This window comes from Juglans regia, chromosome 9 (assembly GCF_001411555.2).
Source record: "Juglans regia cultivar Chandler chromosome 9, Walnut 2.0, whole genome shotgun sequence".
Lineage (NCBI taxonomy): Eukaryota > Viridiplantae > Streptophyta > Magnoliopsida > Fagales > Juglandaceae > Juglans > Juglans regia.
The window spans coordinates 22,003,746-22,029,111 of record NC_049909.1 but is presented as its reverse complement, the minus strand read 5'-3'; the positions used below and the strand labels follow the sequence as shown (position 1 = coordinate 22,029,111).

At 37.6% G+C, this 25,366-nt stretch overlaps 2 protein-coding genes and 1 pseudogene across 7 annotated transcripts; all 3 read right to left on the bottom strand.

The window, feature by feature from the left end:
• Positions 1-2,442: 2,442 nt before the first annotated feature.
• On the bottom strand, positions 2,443-6,470 carry LOC108992489 (malate dehydrogenase, mitochondrial-like). Its single transcript, XM_018967084.2, has 7 exons — positions 6,101-6,470; positions 5,399-5,572; positions 4,909-5,077; positions 4,467-4,528; positions 4,170-4,291; positions 3,593-3,710; positions 2,443-3,006 (listed from the first exon to the last, which is right to left on the bottom strand). Exons 1-7 carry the CDS (start codon positions 6,362-6,364, stop codon positions 2,866-2,868), a joined length of 1,050 nt encoding a protein of 349 aa, XP_018822629.1. The 5' UTR covers positions 6,365-6,470; the 3' UTR covers positions 2,443-2,865.
• Positions 6,471-11,185: 4,715 nt separating this feature from the next.
• Positions 11,186-20,575, bottom strand: LOC109018383 (UBP1-associated protein 2C-like). Of its 6 annotated transcripts, none has more exons than XM_019000535.2 (3): positions 19,149-20,575; positions 18,032-18,073; positions 17,676-17,925 (listed from the first exon to the last, which is right to left on the bottom strand). In XM_019000535.2, the coding sequence occupies exon 1, from the start codon at positions 20,452-20,454 to the stop codon at positions 19,150-19,152; it is 1,305 nt and encodes a 434-aa protein (XP_018856080.1). In that variant the 5' UTR covers positions 20,455-20,575; the 3' UTR covers positions 17,676-17,925; positions 18,032-18,073; position 19,149. The 6 variants fall into 6 exon arrangements, with proteins under 6 accessions (XP_035549940.1, XP_018856080.1, XP_018856081.1 ...); XM_019000536.2 differs by having other exon boundaries at positions 18,032-18,068; XM_035694047.1 differs by lacking the exons at positions 17,676-17,925; positions 18,032-18,073 and adding an exon at positions 11,186-11,258.
• A 1,357-nt stretch (positions 20,576-21,932) lies between these two features.
• LOC108992477 lies at positions 21,933-24,945 on the bottom strand (annotated as a pseudogene).
• Positions 24,946-25,366: the final 421 nt, after the last annotated feature.

Sequence of the window (25,366 nt, the reverse complement as noted above, 5' to 3'; positions counted from 1 at the left end):
AGATATATGATTTATTAAGGATTGTTAAAAATGTAAAGATGCCAGATGGTTATGCCTCAAACGTTTCACGTTGTGTTAAACCTCAAAAACGTACTATAGAGGGTATGAAGAGTCATGATGGTCATATACTAATGCATCGATTGCTATCAATTGCATTGCGCAAGTCTATATCCAAGAAGGTTGTAGAATCATTAATAGACTGGTCTGTATTCTTTAGGGGAATTTGTTCCAAGACGTTGCGAGTAGAAGATTTAAACCGATTAGAATCTAAAATACCCTACATACTGTGCCAATTGGAGATTATCTTTCCACCTAGATTCTTCACGATTATGGTGCATTTGATTGTGCATTTAGTTGCTGAACGCAAGCTTGGTGGGCCAGTTCATTATCGATGGATGTATCCTGTAGAGAGGTATGTTATAATTAGTATATCTAATATTAATGATTTGTACACAATTATGGCACAATTTCTTTGAAAATGATACTAGATTTGTTATCATGTTAGGTATTTACATCGACTTAAATTTCATGTACGTAACAAAGCTGCACCGGAAGGCTCCATTTTCGAAGGGTACTTATTGGAGGAATTGTTGACGTTTTGTTCTCGTTATTTGGAATCCGCATAAACAGTATTTAATAGACCATCTAGAAACCCTGATGATTATAGGGGGAGGTTGTTGATATTCATCTTGATATGAAGTCATTGACTCAGGCACATCGATATATCCTCTTCAATGTCGACGATTTTATTCCATTTCGCAAGTGAATATTCCATTATTAAATTTTTAATATGTACTACTCAAATTATTTTTTAATTATGTTGGTGTAATTATAAGATTCATTACTAATACCATGTAAGTATATATGATCCATATGGAAATGCTAAGGATGACATTCAACCAAAATTAATTATCGGAACATAATCTACAAAAGAAGTATCGAGACAAATTTTGTGAATGGCAATTCTGGATCCTCTTCAGTTTGTAAATACGCCTAGTTTGATTTTGTAGATGAGATGAGATTAGTTGAGATCAAAATTAAAAATTAAATAAAATAGTATTAGAATATATTTTTTATTTTAGGATTTAAAAATGTTAAATTGTTTTTAATTTTTTTTTTTGTGAAAATTTAAAAAAATTATAATAATTAGATAGTCTGCTATTTTGCTCGAAATTTTTGGGTGATAATTTCTTTACAGTGTTAAGAATATAATAGAGATAGATAGTGATTTTACATAACATCATAATAGAGATATTGAGTTCGAATCTTTAACTTTATATTATATTATATTTAATTAAATATTACACAAATATAATCCACACGTCAGTTTAATCGTGTGCAAAACACGAGCTTGAATTCAAAGGATCAAGTTGAGGTTGGAAGTATTATCAAAATAATAGATGCAGTTGTGAGTGTGCAAGCGTCGGCAATCATTTAAAAAAAATAATAAATACGGGATCCATATAAAAAGAAATTAATTTTTAATAGTATATTTCATTCTTTTTCAAAGCGACTTACATAATATTTACACACTTCATAATTGTATATAACATTACTCGGTCAGAGCAACTGATGGTAATAATAATATTATTATAAGATGGCAGATGCAAGTTGATACGCAACTGTACAATTCTTTCTCTGATTTTGTGATAGCATATATTGTCCGGTGTAGGAGAACCATTGAAGGTGCTTTTGGTTTACAGCTGCGATATGAAATGCCAGCTTTACTGTTCGGAATATTTAAGGTGTATGACTATGACCTACATGAACTTGGTGGTTCCTTCATTGTTTGCCTCCTACCACAGTTCTGCTCTCCAACCATTTTGTATGATAAGATTAAATGTATGTTACAATGAACAGGAAACCATTTTGTGTAGCAAATGTTCACGGCCACAAGACGAGTAAGAGGCACCAAATTGGTCGATGGAATGTGTTTCCATATTTAATTTATAGGTATTAGCTACGCTTAAAATACTTTATGTTATTAGGTTTTCTTCGTTCTTTTTTAATCAAACAGTTTCTACAATTCGAAAAGAGATAAATATAAAAGCCACTTTATTAAATGCTACTCAGGGGCAATGTAGGCCTCAACAATAAATACAACAGTAAGTCTACATATTATATCCGATTTGTGTTCTCTAAAGTTTTCATTAGAACTCTAAGATCTAGAGTGAAATTAATAGAAATAGACACATAAAATTAATCTTACATTTATTGAGTAGTCATTAATGCTATAGAACTAATTTTTGTATATTTCTCTCACACTCTATAGGATTCGAATTCTAAAAAATCTAAACCTTATCCCTTTCCAAATTACAGAAAGTATTTTTATCAGAAAATTAATCAAACTGATACCATACAGATTTGCAATTTATATACCACCCCGTGAGTGAGAGTTATTGACAGATTTTGGCATTTCCCGGTAGACACTAGACAGTCCCGAAACCAAGAAGAATCCAAGAGCAAGTTCAACCGGCTAACTGATACAACTCACAGGGCTGGAATAGTTCCAGAATTTGCTTGTTTTTAACAAGTTACAGGCCAGTGCCAGTACCATTTCTAACATACTCCGGAAACCAAAAATGTTAATAATCACTGCGAATTACAGAATGATTTTATAAAATGATATGGATGAAATAAATCACGCCCACCTAATCGTATAAAGTTCAAAGCTATCTCTCCCTTAACATGCCACTGGGAATTATTGCGGAATCTTTGCTTTATAAAATGCCTGGCATAACAGCAAGGCCGGTGCCACTTGGACCAACAAATAAAACATTGGTAACGAAAACGAAAGGGCAAAATTTAGGTGTCTCTCTCAAGAGTGGGCAGAGAGACCACGCCAGCCATAAAATATTTACACATCTAACTCTGGCTGGCAAACTTGATTCCCTTCTCGATAGATGCCTCGAGTTCAGGTTTCAGGGCTTTTAAGTTTTCTTTTTCATAGTCAGAGAGGTGTCCCAGCTCCAGAACCTCTTCCACACCGTTCTTTCCAAGCCGCACCTGCAAAATGGAAAACGGTTTTAGTACTTATGACCAGTAAAGCAAGAATATGATTTCCATTGTCAACTAGCCCAAGATACAAACAGTATGCTGGCCAAAAATGTACATGTGAATGACTTATCAGCCATTCATGTGGCATGACTGATTTCCAACAAACAAAACGCGGGATCTTCATAACTCAATAAAAGGTGGGAGATCATAATCAGGCAGCAGCTCAGTCCTCAGAAGTTGATATCATTCGAAAGTGGTGGCTTTTGTAACTTTTTTCCAAGTAAAATGAATCTGTTTCGAGTCTACAATTCAACCAACACACTGATTATTACCAACCCCAAAAAAAAAAAAATGACAAGTAAACAAAATTTAATGATCAAAAATTAGGCAAAGCCCGATACAAATACAAGAACTATATACGCAAAAAAAAAAAAATGATCACAGCATTAATAATCTAATCAACCATGAACAGCACTATTGCACTAACAAGCAACATAAGTTAGAAATCAAAGGTCAAAATAACTCATGACAAGTGTGCGACATATTAAGCAAAGATCTTTCTGCAAAAATCATCAAATGAGTTCGGGCCAATCACCTTAGAAGCAAAGAAAGGAAGCTCAGTGACTGTTGATTGAACAAATGAACATTCCACTACATCTGGAACCCCATTAAGTCCCTTCAGGCAAGCATCAGCAAATAAGGCTCCAGCATAGCTACAAGAAACGGGCAATTAGTTCAGAAAAAGAGTTTCCTTTTATCTCTCCAATACAACAAAAATAACAGGTATATGTGATGGAATTACAAAATCAGGAAACAACGAAAAGATTGGGAAAGAAAAGTAGGACATATTGCATATATTCTGGCCAATTGAAGTAAAAAATCTCATAGGATACAGATCCTAGAACCAGAATCCAAATTCTTGCATCCATTGACCCATGAAAAAGATTTATATGAACGTGTTCCAAAAGTATTCATCCATAGTAATTGACATCCAAAATGATATGATCTGAGAATTGAAACTGACACAGTTTCTGTCAATATTTCATGTATCAATATATTCCCTTCACATTAATGTAAAAAGTCGAGTGGCCATAATTTCCAAGGAGGAATCTCATGGTGTGTTTGAGAAATAATCCTGAGTATTAATGTATCAACAGAAAATGCCTACTTACGCCATTGACAAGGTTGCAGATCCCTTTCCAGCCTTTGCTTCCACAACTTCAGTGCCTCCATCCTGAGTTCTCTTTGTAAGAGCCTTGATATCTTCATCTGAAAAATTTGCTTTGGGTGTGGCCTATCAAACATACATCTCTGAATTAGCCAAGTCCTCATCAACAAGAGGGAAGTGAACTATATTTTACGTAAAAACAATACTTTTTTATGAGTAGGAAAGCAATATTATATTATATTCAATGAGATACAGCTCAATATGAGAGATCATGATAGAGGTTGAGGGGCAAAAGAATTACTTGAGAAAATAGTGGGAGAATGGTTATACCAGCATGGCCACCAACAACTGGTACATTAACCTCTGCAAACAAATGCACAAAACTCATTTCAACCTGAAAATTGTCTACAATGGCTTTTCCTTGAACATTGTGGCACCTTTGCGAGTAGGGAAAAAAATTGAAAGACAAGAAATTAAGAGCCAGAACTCAACTATTAAATATCAAATATCATGTTTAAGACCCACTAGAAAATGAAATTCTCAATTCATCCGAGCTTTATATAAGCATCTGAGCCTATAAAAGTATCTTGCCTTGTTCGATTGTGTTCCAATTCTTTACAAAACCAGAAAGAAAATACACTGTAAATTAGTCATCCTTTCATTGATATGTATTATTTTAGAAACCAAACATAGAGTTACTACAAACTAAAAGGACTATTTCCAGTAGTAGGCCATTGACATACCTGCAACATTCAGGTTTGCCTTTCCAGCATAGAATGTCTTAGCCCTAACCACATCAAGGGTAGTCACACCAAACAACCTCTTCTCATCATATGTTCCTGCTTTCTTGAAAATCTCAGCAGCAATAGGAACCGTTGAGTTCACAGGATTGCTTATCATGTTAACTAGAGCCTGATCCCACAAAACATTCACCAAACAATCGTGGAAAAAACATGTCATCAGAAGCCCACAACAGAGAAAACAATAAATAGAAAAAATTTACCATGCAGGATATTTCAATGCCTTCTAGAACACAAAAGGCGCCAGGATCTACATAATATTTACTTAATGTTGCATCATAAAAAGTGTTGATTTTTTAAGATGTTGAGTGCCAAATATGAACAGGTTTCCGTCTCTTTTCGAAGAGTCAATTGAAAGCAATTATTTTCAAAGCCAAATACCAAATTTTGAAAAATAAATTGAAAAGAGCAGAGAATATATACAGAGACTCACGTTAGGGCAGTACTTTGCGATGGCAGTGCAGAGAGATTTGACGATGCCTGCATTAATATTGAAGAGATCGTCACGGGTCATACCAGGCTTTCTGGGCACACCGGCCGGGATGATAACAACATCCGATCCCTCCAAAGCTTTACCCAGCTGATCTTCACCCGCGTACCCAGCCACCTAAACCAAAGGCACATAGATAAACTCATTGAGATAGACCTAGTGCCATAGTCTATAAAGTATAAATACTTATATACACAATCAATCCAAAATTAAAAGGAGGTGGAAACCGAAAGAATCAAATAGTCAACAATTGATAAAAAATTGATAGTCAAATCAGGTTTTTCTCTTCCCTTCTGCGTGGCTAACAATAAGGAAAAATTCATTGAGTTGAACAGAAAAAAGGAAAGAAAGAAAATCGACAGAGGCAGATGTACATGGACACCTCCATGTATCCTTCTACAAATACAGTGGCTCTACCGTTAATTCTCCCCACAACTGTCAATACCAGCCCAAGTTAGAATATAGTTTTACATGAAATACATGGGAGGCCTATTTCCAAATACTCTCTCACACACGAAAACACAAATGCAAAGTCTGATCAAACCCGACAAGGATGAGCCCCGGAAATGAAAACAAATATCATAGTCAAATCAACGACAAACATCGATGAAAGCCAGATAGAGAGATAAGTGTGCGTGTGTAGACCTCGGATCTGGTGTTGATGTGGCTGACATCAGCGGCTACACCTGGGGTACCGGCGATATCGTAGAGGGCGAGCTTGGAGACGAGAGGGTTCATCTTCATTAGCAAAGCCAGGGGCTGCCCGATCCCGCCGGCGGCGCCAAGTACGGCGACCTTGCGCTCGGGACCGGAATCGACGGAGTAGTTACGGCATGGGATGCGAGAAGAGGAGCTTGCGCTGCTTCTGGCTATGGCAGATTGTACGGATCTGAACATCGAAGGCCTCATTTTTCACAAGAGAGAGAGAGAGAGAGAGAGAGAGTTGAAGATGAGGAAACGATGGCTTAGGAAGTGAAGTGGGATTTCACTATTTGAGTCTCTCGAGGAGTCCGTCCTTGCGCTGGTTTTTTTTTTTGGTTAAAAAGAAAATATATAAATAAAAGAATAAATCTTCGTAATTTTTTCATATTCTACGTTTTATATTTTTTTTAATTTTTATTATTTTTTTCTTTTATCAAATATTTATTATATAAATAAAAAATAAAATTTAAAATAATTTAAAAAAATAAACTCAAAAAAATTTAAAAAAATTTAAAAAATTTAAAAAATATATAAAATATGAAGTGTAGTGAAAGTTGTGTAACAAAACTTTAAATAAAAATGATATGATACAACAAATAGACTATTTTTATAACATTACTTAATAAAATATTAAAATAAATATTTTCACAAATACAAAACAAACCTTTTCGTCCATGGTATAATTTAGTTTGGTCGGCACATCTGATCAAAGTTAGACCCCTACACAAAGCTTGGTCGCGATGATGTATTTTTTGGCAAGGGAAAAAATAATAGATTAAAATACCATATATATTTTAATTTCCAATTGATGAGGTTAACTTTAAATAAATGTTATAGCTGTAACTTGAAATATGTAAAATCAGAGTATATGATTAAGAACAAAGAATCAGATTTTTCAAGTTACTCTGATTTTGGCCAAAATATTAGACTCTACAAAATTATATTTTGGCCAAAATTTAGTTAAATTGCAAAAAAATTCATTGTAATGGACTCAACAAAACTACAGTATTTTTAACTTTGATCATTTTTACTAACCAAATATGTTGAGTCCAAGTTGCTAACCAAGTATTATTTTAACATAAAAAATTCTCTCTCACGTGCTATTCATTTTGCTCTAGCTCACTTCTTCGTCTCAAAAGCACCCAAATCCCAAACTCAACCATAGAAGACGGTTAGTCTCCATCAGTCATCATTTCAATGATGTGGCATCATTTTATTAGAGTGCTTCAAGTTCTAATTCTGCAATATTATGATTAATTGATGCCAATTTTTTCTTTTAACATCTAATATCAACGTTAAAAATTTAATGTGTACTTTTCGAATAAATATTTAAATTAAAATTAAAATTAAAATAAATATTTTAATATAATAACTATTTGGTATTGTTGAAAAATAATTAGCTAAATTTATAACAGTGAATTTTGTAGCTAAATTTGGACAAACTTTATTGAATCCACTACTAATACTCTTAAGAATCCCGTGCATTTGGATTCTAATGACAAGCTTTAAAGAGATAAGAACATTTCTAGTAACAATAAGAGCAACATCCGCCATTACTGATGTCTTTCTTATTATTTATTAGCAAAAGGGTAGAATTACTAATGGAGATTTTACCATTCAATCTTTAAGAGCTAAAACACTCATCATAACTATCCGCACAGTGGCCAGTCTCCAACTGAAGATGGAACTTCCACAATGATTATTTACGCAATGTGGGCAATCTCCAACACGTTCATAAGCAAGTCCAGGAGGGGGCCCTCTAAGCAGTCCAATGGCAGCTATATGCACAAGTTTCTTGTTTACCTACAGAAGCTCCCAGTCGGAATCGCATTCCTGCTTTACTTGCAAATTGTTCATATCCAAGGGATTGGCAGGGATAGATTCCGATCTGATTTTGCTAGAGCCCATATCGACCTCTCCATGCCAAAAAGCTAGCAGTTCATATTCCTGTGCCACTCTCTTTTTTGAAGCAAATGCATCTTGAATCATTTTCTGATTTTTTTTTTTTTTTTTTGGGGGGGGGGGGTTCAGAGGATTAAAAAGAAGAATCCGTTGCCGAACTTTCATGATGAAATTTAAAAAACAAAAAAAAAAAAAGACAAGGAGAGAGAAGAGAGTACCCTGAATGATCTGAGTTTGCGGGTTCGGCGAGAGAGAGTATAAAGTTCACTAGGTTCTACGATGACACAGCTTTCATCGAGACTCACCTCATCACGCAATTCAATGGTTTCCATGCCCGGATCATTAATATCATTGTTCATGTCATATGAATGTCCTGTAAAACCTTTATTAGTATAAAGGATCAGTTGACACCAAAACACATCATAGATGCAGGGATCATCGGCTATAATTTCCATATTATCAGTTCCTTCAGCAATCATTAACACCATCATTAGATTTATAATTAAAACAACCACATAGCATCAGCAAAAAGGCTTAGGGAATCATCTTTGGCCTTCTGCCCTCTATTATTTCTTGAAAACTTTGGGAGAGGCGTTGTAAAACCCAGTATGAAGATAAAGCTCATTCAAAAGAGTTGGTTTGGCACGCTATTAAACTTTGACTCCAGCACACCATGGACCAGATCATGAAAGTGTTTTCCCTCTCCGCCCAGGACATGGATATTTTGAACAAACTAGATATCCCAGTTTTATTCCCTAAGCCCAAGAGGGTCCGGGTGGTAAAATGGCACCGGCCCCGTCAAGGTTGGGTAAAACTCAATACCGATGGTAGTAGTTTCGGGAACTCTGGCACCTCTGGCGCTGGGGATGTTATTCGGGATGAGGATGGTAGATTACTCCTGGCTTATTCTGTTCCCTTGGGTTTGGGTACCAACAATTTTGCTGAACTCAGAAGCTTATTGGAAGGTGTTCGTAGATGTCACGCGCTTGGATTTTATCGTGTTCAAATAGAGACGGACTCTCAACTGGTGGTTAATTGGATTGTAAAGAATAAGTGCCCCATTTGGTATTTAGAAGACTTCTGGGAGGATTTACAAGAACATCTTAATAGCCTGGAGTATACAGTGAATCACATTTTTCGTGAAGGTAATGTTGTGGCTGACTTTCTAGCTAAGTGTGGGCGGAAGGTTTGAACTCTGATTGGGCTGATATTCACATGCTGCCTAGCCGGGTGAGGGGTCTTCTCCGCATGGACAAGTTGAGTATGCCCTACCTGAGGATATCATAAACTTCGTGCCAGGTTTGTTTTGCGTTATTTACTTGTCTCTCGTTGCTCTCACGTTATTTGCGTCTCTTTTTGTCTTGTGTACTTGGCTTTTTGCAGGTGCCCCTCTTTGGCTTGTTCGAATGTAGGTTATGTATCTTATTTAAGGCCGTGTACTCTATATGGTTATACTGATTTTGATGCTTGGGTTTTTTTTTCTTAGATTTAGCGCTTATGTAAATTACAGGTGTCGTACTTGTAACCATGGTTTCCCTCCGCCACAAGTGAGGACAATCAATAAAATTGGAGTTCCGTCCTCTTTATAAAAAAAAAAAAAAAGAAAAGAAAAGGCTTATGAGCTCTTGCTCAAATGGCACCAACTCCTCCCATGAGAATGGGATGAAAGGTAAGGTCACACACAGGCATGTGTGACTTACCGATAAAAAAAACAACCGAGAAAAAATAAACCCAACTAACGGAAGGGGTGAGGGAAGGAAAAGAGCACATCAAAGTCTCACCTTGAGAAGACTCCCAGATGTGAATATGCCTATTTCCAGATGATTCAGTCAGAGAGAATTTTCTTAGAACTGGAAGTGTCTTCCTCTGCCAAAATATTAAGTGATTCCAACTGTAATGGGAAATAAAAAAAACAACTTGCAATGTAAGAAGGAAAAGTACCAACCAATGGAATCTGATGGTAGGACACTGCTGGAGGAAGCAAGCCCTGGCTCACGCGCCTCGTTCTCAGAGGAGATAATTGGGGTTGGTGTAGAAGAGTGGAGCTTGTTGAAACTATGACAAATACAATCCCCAGGATTATTACAAGACTCCGCTAACAGGGAACTTCCAGGGAACATGAGTCTCATCTCTGCAATAATTTCCTCAACAGATACGACTGAAAAAGGTAATTTAGAAGGAATAATATTCGAGACATCAGAAACACTCTCACTGACATCGGTGATAGCTCTATCGGTAATTGTTCCCCTTTTTGGGGGGGATTGGAACTCCACACAATGAAATGAAGGATGCAGGTGAAACCTCAGAGAGGACTCTAGATGAATTTTCATGACTACTTACATTGAACTCACCGGACAATGATGCATCAAAGGGTTCTTTATCACCTGGAGAAAACAACTCCAACACCTCAGTGGTGGACTCCTCAGTGGCGTTTTCTTCAGCATTCACATTTGGGTCTTCATCCATCAAAATATCAACAACCTTTTGCAGAGGCGAGACAGTCTCTGCCTCCTCAAGGGAATGTACAGAAGTTGGAATAATTTGATTTACTGGCAGCAGGTTCTTGACATGATCATCTGCATTGGGCTCCGCATGTGACTGCTTCATGACAGCCTCTCCATGTTTTTTCTCATCACCTATCATTGACTGCAAATAGGTGCTGATTGCAGCATTGCTTTTCAGAACCACAGCTTGTGCTTCACGCTTTATGGGATCCACTAAAGGAGGAAGTACATCTTCGACAACATCAGAACAGAACTTCTTCACACTGCCACCCATACTGTGCAACTGGTTTTCAACATAATTTATTGCATCCTACACAGAAAATCAAGTTTATGAGAGGAAATGTCTACTGAAGTAAAAAACTTAGCTGCAATTTAACTTTGAAGATTGCCCTCAATTCAATCCTTTTCTTTTGTTAAGATCAGTTGAAACAGATCATGCGTCTCTAACAAAGAGTATACTTTCTCACAAACATGCCTGCCCAACAATATTCAGTGAAAATGGGAAACAAATGCCTGTATTATGATAGGTTCAATTAATGGGCACTAAAAAAGAAAGGGAAGATTTTATGGACAGAGCATATAAAATTAAAGATACCTGGCTCACAATATTATCCACCTCTTGGCACATATCATCAAGCTTCCGGAAAAAACTTCCGACCCAGGTTATACGTTTATGTTCCAGATCCATGATGATTCTGGAACAATGTTGTAGATATGTTAAAGCTCGTAAGAGGTCCAAGGAATTATTCTTATTCCATGATGATAAACCTTAGGTGCAGACTTTCAAATAAACTTTTGTCAAGACTCGCATGACAAATGTTTAGAATGCTAGTTATAAGACCAATATCACTGCTCAGATAAACTGTATGGAAGTTCGTCTCCCATAAAACGACAACTTAAATAGAACATTTTTTAAAAACCGAAAAAAGATGTGCAGAACAAGAAGATTTTCCAGATTCAGATGCAGAAATAGGCATTTACGACTAATCTAGTGCAATATGTTCAAAATATAATTAGGTGGAAAGGAGTCATACAAAGGCCAACTAACGGAATAAATAAAAGTTTTTTACGGAGATCCTAGAGTGTGGGTTCCTCTCCTCGTCCTTTTTTCAGTACTTATCATCTGTAGAAACAGTTTTGATCTAAATTTCATTTCTTCTGCATTTTAACAGTTGGTATATTTTTTCCGTGGAGCTAAGGCCAAGATGCTAGCAATAATGGAAGCAGCGGAAACCAATTTCTTTTGATAAGGGAAGCAGCAGAAAAAAAATGGACCATTATAAGTTATTTGCACCAATATAAGTGAAGCAGTATTAAAAGGAATGCAGAGTGTATATCGCACAATTAATTAAACAGGAGCAAACCCACGTTAAAAATCTGATGCACCCGACGGTACGCAGCATATAGTATTAATATACAGCAGAAAGTGCATATCAAAGGCAACATATACTTCCGCAATAAATCTCGAAGAATTGGTTGTGGATTTCAGAAAAAGAGACATCATGATATCAGCTCATAAAACGGGCAAGAAGCAGACAAAAAAATAACAAGTGCGGAAGGCAATCAGAACAAGCTAAGAACGATAAGAAAAACACTTAAAAAGATAATATACTCTCTTTTCCATCATCAAACGATGGAGCACTGACATCAAAATTCTTGGAAGAGAGATTCTTCAGGAAAAATCCCCCCTTTTCTGTATAAAATAGCATTTCAAAGCCAAAGTGGAAGTATGCAATAAAAAACCTCTCTTGTTTTACATTCAAATCCTTGTTATATCAAGATTCAAATCGACCGATCAACCCTCATAAAGAAGTTTCAAACTTGCAAAAATTCACCAGGTAACAACCAACCTGACTTTTGGCAGTAGGCAGGCAATATATTTACGTACTCAAGTTTTACTTTTTTCACGATTAAAGCTGTGAGCATGAGCAGTACTTAACGTTCTTTTTTTTACAGGTAAACAGAAATTAAAGGGTGAGAAAAGCTCGAAAAAACCGACCCGCCAGATAGGGGTCGAACCCATGAGCAGTAAATACTTTCAAAATAATTTTCAAGCTTCGCCTAGAACTCAAGTTGCCAATTTGGTACCCATTTACAAAGCATGGGATTTTGGAATCTCGGAAATTAATTATAATCACATATTCCCTCATAGTCAAATCAAATTAATCCCAACGCCTAAAGCACACTGTGATCCCATCAGCATAAAAACCCAGAGTTAAGAAGTGAAAATAAATACCATATAAAACACATGGTACGTGCGTGAATACACATGCATACATACATACAATCAGATATACATACAGACATACACGTATATATGCGTATACAGATAACTTAAAACTCGAGGCTCCAGGCTTGTACCCAAGTTTCGCTGTGTTTCCAAAGAGTTCTTAACATGAACGATAAAAAAAATCAATATATCACTTCAAATTTCCACGGACTTAATCACAGCATAATTTAACAGTATATATTAAAGCATAAACCCTGCGAACTGAGAGGGAACAAAAAAAAAAACCTAATAAATTCAGCGCAGAAAACGTAAAGAAGATTATAAAGAGAATGGAGGAGCCGATTACCGGTAGCCTGTTGCAGCCAGTGATCGGCGGTGAGTGCAGCCAGCTAACTTAATAAAGCTCTTTTTTTTTTTTTTTTTTAGCAAGGACTGGTGAGTGATGAGTTCCGTAGATCAGGTTTTTTTTACAGTTATAGAGCGGGTTAGTAACTCTGAGAGAAGTAGACATCAAGTCAAACTCGGAAGGTGGATTAGGACGGCGTCATTTCCGTCCCCTTTTTTTTTCGTTTTCTCCTAATCCATTTCATTATTTATTCGTACGAAACTTAAATATCATTGGTAAAATGTTATTTGCCGTTATAGTTTTATTTATATAATTTGGTGTGTCAATCAAAATAGTTAAAAATAAAAAATAAAAAATAAAAAAATACTGATAAAATGAACTGACATTTTGTATCTATAATATTATGCATAATTATATATCCGTGCAGCCCTACTCCAGATGCTATTCCCTTTGCTACTAATTAACTGCATGTATCTGATCGAATCAAGCAACACTTTTTTTTAACAGAGTTATCATGTGGATCTTATAATATTTAGCGGTAATATTTACAGTTACCAGTTTTCTTGCCAAAAGTACAGTAACTAATAAGTTAGCCTATCCATTTCAATCATTCTGTTATTATTATGAATATAAAAAATAAAAAATAAAAAATAATAATAATACAAAAGTGCAGAATCCCCCTACATTATCGTAACGATTTTACAAAAACAAAAACAAAAACAGAGGTGGTGACATTATTGACAAGGAAAAAATTTAAAAAATAAAAAAATAAAACTGTAAAACGTAACTATCACTAGGCATATACCCTTTTTGCGGTCGGGCTTTCGGATGGGTAATGATTCTTGGAATGCTGCATCTACGCTCAAAACTCTACGGCCTTTATTGATGTAAACTTTATCTAAAAGGGTTTTGTTGAATAAGCAAAAAATAGCAGATGTCCGTTTCAATACATGTGTAATCAATGGTCTACCTAAACGGCATGCGTGGGCACATGTTCCGACTGCAGTCACTCTTGTTGGTTCTAGGGACTTGCAGCTTTGCAAGCTTCATTCGAAGAAACTTCAATAAAATCATTCGAAGAAACTTTCTCCATTTTCTAGCAATAGATATTCGGTCATCCATCCAGCCTCGTCTCTGATCAATTGCCAGGACAGACTCCACGGGCACCCAAGCCTCTCTTGTTTGCCTCACACCCCCGCCCAAAAGACCGACACATTGACACACCAAACAGAAGAACAAGAAATGGAAGAAATAACTAAGAAACGCAAAACTTATAAAAAAGACTAAAAAATGTAAGAAACAAAATCTACTTTTGTGTCAACACGTTCCATGTCACAGATTGCCATGGTATACCCCGGCAATGCCCTATAGAATTTAAACACAATGATATCTACCATGAAATACTAAGCAAGTTCAGTCTATTAGGTATTTCTTTTGCAAAAATAAAATTAACGAAGATTATGGATGAGGTGTTTATTTTCACCAAGGTCAAATACGCATATAATAGGGGTCAACAAGTTCAGATATTCAATAACAATTAGCACAACGGAAACAAATTCGATGGGGTAATGATTCTCCTCTACCTGTTAAATAATAAAAGCATAAACAGTAACAAATTCTTGAACGTAAGACAGCAGCGTTATACAATCTCACTTCCGTTAGAAAACAAAAACAAACGGGGGAGAGGGCAAAATCACACCATTACTCTAAGAAGCACCTCAGTCGTGGTCTCTCTTGACAAAATCAGTTCATGACTTGCAAAATGTTAGTAACTCAGCCAAGTTTTGGCCCGAGGCAGGTTATGAGAGCTCAAAATCTTAAGCACCAAGAAAAGGTGGGAATTGGAACCAACTACAAATTTATATTTAAGTATGTTCCATACAACTTTACCAATTGGGTCAGCCAACTACAAGGAGAGGGTTGTTTTTTTAATAAGAAAAATAACAAAGGTGGGAAAAAGTCATTATGCAACCATTATATGGTTTTTGGTATGAACAGAAAGTTTCTAGCATATGGTTAGCATGGTTCAGTACTGTGAGATCATGTATGAATAGCACAGCCAATACTTCCTCTGCCAATGACCTCAGCAAGTTATAGAAAACAGATTTCAAGAGTGCGACACAAATGGAAGATAATCCAAACTTGGCAACTACTTGAAATCCAAACTAAGACAAATTCAATATAGAAACTCACTAATGCAAGAACCTTCGGACCAACCACTAGGAAATAAAAATCCATGTATGTGACTCCCACCGGCCAGAACAATGTATAAGTTAATCAAAAGAAAGTCATAGTGCAAATCCAGGTATATGTCACTAGGCTCCATTCTGGCGCGTAATAAGTATCTTGGTAATGTCACTTAGTTGGAAGGCAAAGTGCTCCTCCTTTTGACCTCAAATGAATAGTGTGCGGCTAGGTTGTTGGGGGACGGGCCATGACCAAGCCCGCCCGGGATTTCTCCTATCCAACCCGCAAAAATATATATAACAATTATTTTTGACATCACTTTATAATAGGGTTTTGTCGGTTTAAAAGCACCCTCCCCCCTTCTTTCCTCTCACAGTTTAAACTTCTCGTCCAGTCACCCCGTCGCCTTCACGCTCAACCGGTCATCATCACAATCTCCCTCTTGTCGTCTGAGTTGGTTTTGGGTTTTTTGCCGTGGGTGGGCAATGGGTGAGGGGCCAATTTGCCCTTGACATCTAGAGAAAGGGGTGGCCCAAATTACTCTCTGCGGGGGCTGGTCCAGGGGGTGCAGGTAGCACCCTACTCAAAACTAGGCTTTAAATAAATTAGTCTGTTTGATAGCCCGCTTGGTGCACGCCTGATTAAACTCAAATCGAACTCGACTCGTGAAAAAAAAACTCGACTGTGAAAGCAGATACCCGCTCGATTAATAAATAACACATACTCAACTAAACTCGACTCGACTCGACTAAGGCTCATTTATGCTCGAATCAACTCTGTAGCTCGACTCAATTAAAGCTAGCTCATTTATATATTGATAAGTTATATAATGATAAATATATACATATACACATGTATTAGCTAATAATATAAGCATATCACATTTATAATTAAATATATGATATGTAACCTAATTACTTGTGCATATATATTGAATATGCTTCATAGTTATATTTTATAATTTGTACAATAATTAGTTCATAATATTTAATAATTTCATATACTAGCATGTGAGAACTATATATAAAATAGATAAATGCTATCATATTTTGTGTATGTATTAATAATTTATGTAGGCATGTAATATATTGCTATAATGGATAAATATCAATTAGCTACATATTAATTATTTATAAATTTTTAAAATCTTATAATTCAATAGAGGTTCTACTTGTTAGTTGTACAAATTCAATATTATATTTTTATTTATCTAATTTATTAATTATTAAATCATATTCAAAAAATAAATAAATAAATAAACAACTCGAGCCAAGCTCGAATTCGAGTTGGGAGTTTAGCTTATTGAGTAGAGCAAAGACAAAGGATAAATAAAAATCTCAAACTCAAGTTTTTTGAGTCGAGCCGAGCTTGGTTAGCCAAAGACCAGCTCGGCTCGGCTAGATTACAGCCCTAAGTCAAAACTATTTACATGTACAAAAGGAGAGGAGGATTCACGCAAAAACAAAATGTGATAAAAATAAATGGAACAGACAGGTCTAGTCACAAAGTTAAAATCAATTTGCCACTGCTCAGACCACAAGTCAATAAGCATGCATGTCAAAGCAGATTAATTCGAGGAAGAGTTGACTCGAGGCCCGAAATCACAATGCTATCCAGAACCAAATCACAAGACTGGTCTAGGTAATCACAGAACCAATTCGTAAAACTAGACTCTTATCAGGTCACAACATTCACTTAACAAGCATCAACTATCCCCACGTTGGACAATCAATGATTGATAAATCCAATAAAAAGGTCACAGAAACAGGCAACCTTCATCTAGCATGGTATAACTTTACAATCAATAGCACAAGTGCATAGAACTACTAACCACTGTCATATATAATGAGCTAGCAGATCCCACAAGATGATCGAACAACAACTAAAGGGTAGACAGACCCAAACAAACTGTATTCCACCAAAAGCAATGTAAATAAGAAGGGGAAAAAAAAAAAAGCACTTCAAGGATAGTTGCAGAGATAAAAGAAAAACCCCAAGAGAGACAGCAGACACCATCGTTCAATATAGTACGGCCAAAACAGCTTGTAGAAGGAGCACTGAAATCCCCACGAGGAAGATCACTACCATACAACAGATCCTATTCATCAAAACAGATAGTAGGACCTTCATCCGCAGACTTCTTCACAACGAAACACACCACACGTGTTTTATTTATATGTTATCATCATATACACACAATGCATCCATTAAAACATATTTTAGTAGGATTTATAAGCATTGTAGAGCCTAATTGAAGATATAAGTACTTTTTATAGGTAATCAAGAAATGTTATTCATAGAAAAAGGAGGCCTGATTGAAGATATAAGTATTATAAGGACAAGGAGGACAAAGCATAATTTCAGTATATTACTAAAACTATATCATTAATTAAAAAACCCAGACAATGCTTCCTGATAGAAGTACATAACTAGTCTAACTCGGATGCTTTTACTACAAACACTCAGAAAATAACCACAATACAAAAGGTGCAGATGAAGAGGCTGTAAAGGAACGAACAGCTAATACATTCATCAAACTCTGCAATCACGAAACACCAGAACCACATAAAGCATCAGCGCCGAATAAGCTGTCATACACCTGAACCAAACATTCATTGACAACTCAATACATGATTCCACATCCATCATGCCAAGCAGGGATCATTACATTCTAACTCAAAGTGAACAAAAAACAAATATTATACCTTCTTGGGCCACCAGTAAAAGAAACGGCTCATATGTCTTTCCTAACCACAGACAAAAACAAAGATGGGGTGATACAGAGTTCATGACATCTTAAAGAAAAGTACCAGGCAAACAAAGCATCAGGAATCATAAAATTTTAAAAAAAAAAAAAAGGCATGTAATAAATCATTCATGATGCCGGAAAAATAAGGGAAGCGCATCAGGTGTATAACTGGAAATTTAAAAAGAAAAAAAACATGATAAGTTAGCACCAAGTTATCAGCAAAAGAACAGATATCCATAATTAGATTCATTTGTATCAACACATAATTAGAACCAGAAAGTGTAATTATTCAAAAGGTTTTATGAACATGCCAAGAAAGTTGCCATTCACATTTGTGCATGTGCCATGACAATAATGGATACTTATTAAACACAGCACTATGGCTGATAGAAAACCCGTTGACCCAGTCCGCCCACCCAACATTGACCCTGCTTGCCCTCGCCCTAATATATGCAAATTTATTAAGGCACATTTTAAATGGGCAGTATTACACGCACAAAGCAAGATGAAAACTCAATTCCTCCATGCAATTTGCAGTACATCGTTATCCAAAAGCCCAATAAGCTGCCTAAACATCTTCATTACACACCACCATCATTTTGAACATGCAGATTAGATTGCATTTATAAATGAGCAAATATAATTAATCATCACCCAAAAAAGATTGCAAGAACGCATACAAAGTCAAAAACAATCATAACAGACATAATCACATACATCAATATTAAAAAATGCCTCATCACTCCAATATTATAACAGATAATTAATACCAAAATGACATTTTGACTAATGGCGAGCTTTCCAAAAGTATAGAAAACAAACAAAAGCACAAAGACACTAAAGCGACACACATACACTCACAACGAAATCCCAATAAACAAACCAGAACATACAAAAACCCACAAACAAAATGCAAAGCACGCAAACACCCATTACAAGTCACAAGACGCAATAATATAAAAAGAAATCAGGCAAAAAACAAAGCATGGCACCAAGTCATTCAAAACACATATGAATACCAGCACAGCAGATAGTAAAAACAGGAAAGAACCAAGTAACAGATAATAAATTACCTCAAAAATAAGGCGGTACATTAGGGTACATTGCTCCACCACCAGGCGGAACCCTTGGCACCGGGGAGTTACCCGCTGGCTGGAGGAGCTGACTTGGATACCCAGCCGATGACGAGAGGCCATAATGCGCACTCTCCGGATACCCACCAGAGGGCATTCCCACCGAACTTGGCGCCAATCTATACAACGCAGAGGATCCACCCACAGCAGCAGCACCGCCCAATCCCCCACTAGTCCCACCAATGCCGCCATACCCACCATACGGCCCACCCAGTCCAGCGCCATACCCAGCAGTCCCACCAAAAGACGACGGAGCCTGGTTATTAACAGCCGATAACCCCGGTCCACCCAACGAGGACGAGTTCAATGGATGATTCCCCATAGGTGGCGCACCAGTATACGCTCCATACGTGCCGATTGATCCTGGTCCGCCGTACTGCGACCCTGGAATCGAACCCTGCGTCATACCCATTCCCATACCCATCCCCATCCCGTCATTCCCAGTACCTGAAATCGGGCCCTGAGCCCCATCAGGCCCGCCCTGGCCGGGCGGCCCCCCTTGCTTCCCTTTCTTCCCATCCACGTTCGCCAATTTACAATTCAACTGCCTCCCGTCTATCATCTTCACCGGATTGGACAAGGCCGCCTGCGCCCCCTCGGCCGTCTTATACACAAACAGCGCGAAGCCCTTCGACTTCCCAGTGAACCTGTCGAACCCCAAAGGCCCCTCTTCGATCTCCCCGTATGAACTGAAGTGGGACAACAGCTTATCCGGAGACATTTCGTGCGGCACCTCCCATACGTAGATTTTCCGCATCGTTACATCGGCGGCGTTCGCGTTCGCGTTGTTACCAGAGTTCCCCGCCGCGGCGAGCTGCGTAACGGTCACGCGACCATCGATCCGCTTGCTGGGCTCCTTGAGAGCGAGGAGAGCGCCGTCAACGTGCTTGAAAGTGACGAAGCCATAGCCCTTGGACTTGCCGGTCTGCTTGTCGAGAATGACGACGGCCTCCTCGATCTCGCCGTAGGAGGAGAAAAGGCTGCGGAGGCCATCCGTGTTGGTGTCCCAGCCGAGGCCGCGGACGAAGAGCTTGCGCTGTGAGACGTCGGAATCGGCGAGGGCTCGGACGCCTTCTAGGACGTCCAAGTGGCGGACCGCGGCGGCCGCCACGATATTGATGAGCTTGTCCTTGTCGATACGGTCGACGATTTTTCGGACGTCTTCCGGGGTCAGTATCGAGAGAGACGGATCGATTTCGGCGGAGACGCCGTTCTCTTCCAGCTTACGTTTCTTTGTTGGGTCCATTGGATGAGAGAGTGAAGCAGCGGAAGAAGAATCTCCGGACTGAGGCTAAACCCTAACCCTAAAAACAACTGTAGGCTGAGTGAGGGCTGTGAGGTAACACGGCATTTACGTGTGGGGGTAAGTTGTTGTTATTATAAGGTTCGAGATTGGGTTGGGCCGTTGTAGAAAGAGGTGCTGTAAAATGTGTTAGGTCCACTTGTTGTTAGATTTATTTTTTTTTACGCGTCCTATCCAAAGTTTCAAAAATTATAAAGTACATAGTCATCCTACTGGCTACTACTACTTTTCCTTCTCTTTTTTAAACAATTAGCCAAAAAATTGAGTTCCTCTACTAAGAATTTAGTATGAAATGATGAAACGGTGGATTAATAGGGAAAAAATGTGAACTTGTAACTAATGGCTAACATATATGATTGCTTGTAGATTTTTTTTCTTAAAATGTTATATTTATTGAGCTCCAAACTATAAATAGTAGAGAGAGAGTTGGGCCCCCAAGCCTCAACCCCACCCCTATGAGCGAGTGCCCCCCATTTGAATGCTAGAGGGCGGATTGACTCCTACAATCGTCCTCCCGCCCACCCATATCGAAACAAAACTCTCCACCCCCAAAACCCATTGAAAAACAAAAACTAAAACCAACCCAGAGAGAGAGAGACCCAGGGTTGGTGTCCAAGGCCAACGTCGATATGGAGGAAGAGAGAGAGAGAGGAGTGAGAATTTTACAAAAAAACATAATGTAAGACGACAATGTTTTGAAGAGTTTTATTTAAAAGAATGATATTTTGTTAAAAACATTAGTTTATATATATAATTTGGGTCAGGCAAACGAGATAAACCTTGGATAGGCTTGGGCCTAGTCCAAGTCCCATCCCCTAGCGCCCAAATGCGTGTAGGCATTCACCCGCACGACTCCAATTCTTCCCAAGTAAGGGCCAAAAGGGTCGGATGCAGTGGCCCACCGCCCACTCTTGTATACAAGAAATTAATTTACTTTTTTTCAAAAGAAACTTAGTTTGTGATTTCTCATTTTTATGATTTTTTATTTTCAGATAAAGAAGATTTTTTGTTTAACTTTCATAATTTTGTATTAATTTTATGTTGTAGTATTTATTCTTACGTGTTATGTTGAGTTTATATTTTTTTTTTAAGTTTTATTTTAAAGTAAACTATGTAGTCTTTGTGTATGACTTATTATGATGGGGCTAATAAGATCCAAGTCAGCAATTTCTGTTATGAATTAATGGAATTTGATCAAAGGGACAATTTTAATATGCGCATTCTCTTGAAAATAGTTGGGAAACTTTTTTAACTTGCGGCTTCAAATTATATCATAAGAGTCATCTACATAAACAAAAAGGGAAAAACTTCAAACAAGATGCAGTGTTAAGTGGAGATTTACACCATCCAACGATATTGTGACACGTACGCTTTCAACAAAGAAAAGATAGAATCGACTGCGTATAAGGTTTTCCCATACACCTCCTCCCGTCTCTCTCTCTCTCTCTCTTTCCTCAAGCTGACTGCGTGAGTGTGCTCCGCATTGCTTCCCTTCTCTTGCTTCTTGGGGTGGCTAATGCTAGAATCCTAAGCATTTTCAGCGATAGTTCATCGCCCACGCTACTTTCTACGGTGGCACGCCTCTAGAACTATGGGTACTTTTGATTTCCATATTGTGTTGAACTTCTTGCCATGTTTAATGAGGTCGCTTCCTGTATACCCATTCCCCTGCTTTTTCTCTGGTACTTATCTCTAACCAAATCATTGCCCACCCTGTATTTTTGTAATTCTTGCTGAAAAATGCACTCTGAATTCCTATAGTCCTTGTTTTGCAGTTCAAATAATTCCCAATATTATTTTTCGTAGCTCTGTTAAATCTTACAACACCATATGTAATTTTTCAAGTTCTATAGAAAAACACCCGAGAGAGAGAGAGAGAGGGACTAAAATCACGCGATCGGTTTAAGGAGAGAGAGAGAGAGAGAGAGAGAGAGAGAGTGTGTGTGTGTGTGTGTGTGTGTGTGTGAAGGGGGAGGTGTATGGGAGACCCTTACCTACAGTCGGTTCTATTTTTTCCTTCGTAGAAAATATACATGTCACAATATCATTGGATGGTGTAAATCTCCACTCAACACTGCATCCGACCCTTAGTGTTTCTCAAACAAAAACGACTGCGAAACAATTGGGTTGGGCCGGTCTGAAAAAAAATATAAAAATTCAAGAATTGTTCCGTATATTAGTGTGACGAAGATGGTGAGGCAACCAACACCAACCCTGCTCAGTCAATGTTAGGTTCATCTGGAAACGGATTGTTTGATCGCATTGTTTTGCTTGCAAATGGATTTGTCATGCATAACGGATCATTGAGCCTTCTAGAAGTGAGGTTTAGGTTGACATTTCATTCCACCACATGTTAATGTGCTTGAATTCGCTATTGAGGTCATAGAAAGCGTTGTCATTAAAACCTCAGAGACTCGCAGCAACTGAAGTAGATCTGAAGAAACAAATGACCAAGAAAACAAGAATGAAGATCATCAAATAAGGAAGAAAGAATACTCTAAAGATGAAGAAGCAAAGCTCTTGTTCATCCAAAAGGCTTGATTTAAGGAGGTTCTAGTATAGGACAGGGATTTTGCAAGAACATAGTCAGAACCAAGCAACTCCTTGCCATGAGAGTTATACTGATACAAGCCTTAGTAGCCGGATTTGTAATGGAGACAATATTTGAGTGTTGGCAATGAGTAAGGGCAAGTGGCCTTACAAACCAGAATTGGGTTTTTTGCCTTCAGCCTCACCTTCATGATATCTTCCACAACCGAAGGCCTACCAATTTTCTTGGAAGAGAGAAGAATTTTGATGAATGAGACTTCATGTAGATCTTATAGAGTATCTTCTTATGTGATCTCAAACACTCTCGTCTTTCTCCCTTTCCTTTTAATGGTTGGTCTTCTCTACACAACCCCAATGTATTGGCTTGTTGGTTTAAGGAGGGAGATCTATGGATTCCATTATTTCTCTCTGGTGGTTTGGATGGTTCTCTTGATGTCTAATTCTTTTGTAGCTTGCTTTAGTGCTCTAGTGCCAAACTTCATCATACCTCGGTGATTTCAGGGCTAATGGGCTCTTTCTTTCTGTTTTCTGGGTATTTCATATCAAAGGAAAACATTCCTCGTTATTTGGATGTTCATGCATTATTTGAGTTTGTTCAAGTACCCATTTGAGTATTTTATGGTATGGAGGAGAGCAAGGGAGGACCAGGTGCATGATATTTGAGGGAGGACAGCGCAGTTTGAGTACAAATGGGTTTCTAAAGACATCAAGGTCTTCTTGAGTCACGGAAATGGAGCAATTTAGCGTTGATGTTGGGTTTCATTATTGGGTATAGAGTGCTCTCTTTTTTTCATTTTGTATTGCAAGATTTCATTTTTTCTAGTACTTTTTTCTTCTTCTTGCTTGCCCAATTATCATTTGCCTACAGACAAAAACTACATTGAATTGAAATAAGAAAAAAAATACCAATAATCTTTTCCCAGGCACACGAAAGAAATTATGAAAACTGCACAAGACCTATAACATTAAGAAGCAAGATCTAACAACATTAAGAACTTCTACTCTTACAGGATCAGTTGCCTAAAAACTTCATTAGGAGTTTTTTTCTCATACAGAAATACATGCATCACAACTTACCACAAATTGGATTCCGAAATGGAGACTCAAATGCACCAGGAGGAACTGGGTGAAATTCCACACCAAGCGGTGGACCATCCTCTCGATAACGACCCCCCAATTGCATCTTAACAGCAGTGATAGCAGCATTTTCAATTTCACCCTTTACTTTTAAGTATCCTGATGGCTTATATCCCTTGATATTTGCACTATTTGTGTTTATAGGCGTAATGATGCCATTGTGTGTTAGGTATCTAGAATCTTCCCTATCATCTGGATCCTCAGCTTGGGAAAACAACCTGTCTTGTGAAGATGAACTACTTTCTGAAGATGTGTTGTGTGTGCAACTAACAATTCCTGTATAATGACTCCTATGCTCATAGGTGAAACCTGCAGGTCGATAATCATTGCGAGAGATCCTTCGACTTTCGACTTCCCTAGGATCAACGTTCCTGTAATCACCATGTTTTGTGATGCCACATGAATCCTGTCCAAGCCCGCTGCCGCGATCTTGAACAACACCACTTGAATGATCTTATCGTCCACTAGGACAAGCTTCATCTCTCAAAGATTTTTGTCTTTTAACCTCCTGTGGCAAAACCATCCAGATATTTGCTTTTATGTCAATCCTATCTGCTCTGCAAGCTGGGACTTCATTTCTTCCGTAGGATACTTGTGCTCTAAGAGAAATTAAAGAAATCTCCTTTAGGAAAAATAAATAAAGCCAGAATCATGAGATAAGATATGGTAAGTGCAGTGGCATACCATTATAAAAATTTTCCAAAGCCATAACCTGGGCAGGTGTCTTGAGCCTTCTTTTCTTATCTTACTTTGAAGAAACTTTATACTCTTCAGAGTGCACTCCACTTTAGTCTAAGTATGAATGGAAGAGTAATAAAGAAACCTTAGTAATGAGGAAATAATTACCATCCGAGCTGTGCTATACAGAAGTCTCACACTCCTACATACCACTTAAAAATATATAATTTTAATTTTAATTCAATATGAAATATAAGGGTAAAAGACTAAAATCATATATTTTTAAATAGTGTGTAGGAGTGTGGAGCTTATGTCTAAAATTTTTCTTGCCATAATATCTAAAGAGTATTGGATGGATGTAAAAAAGATTGCAGCAACTTAAGTGCTTTCCATGGGACATAGGCCCTCGGGCTTAATTAAACATACAAGTTATTCCAGGAAACTTCATCACTTTCTACAATGACATAAAACGATTTGAGAACAAGAAAAC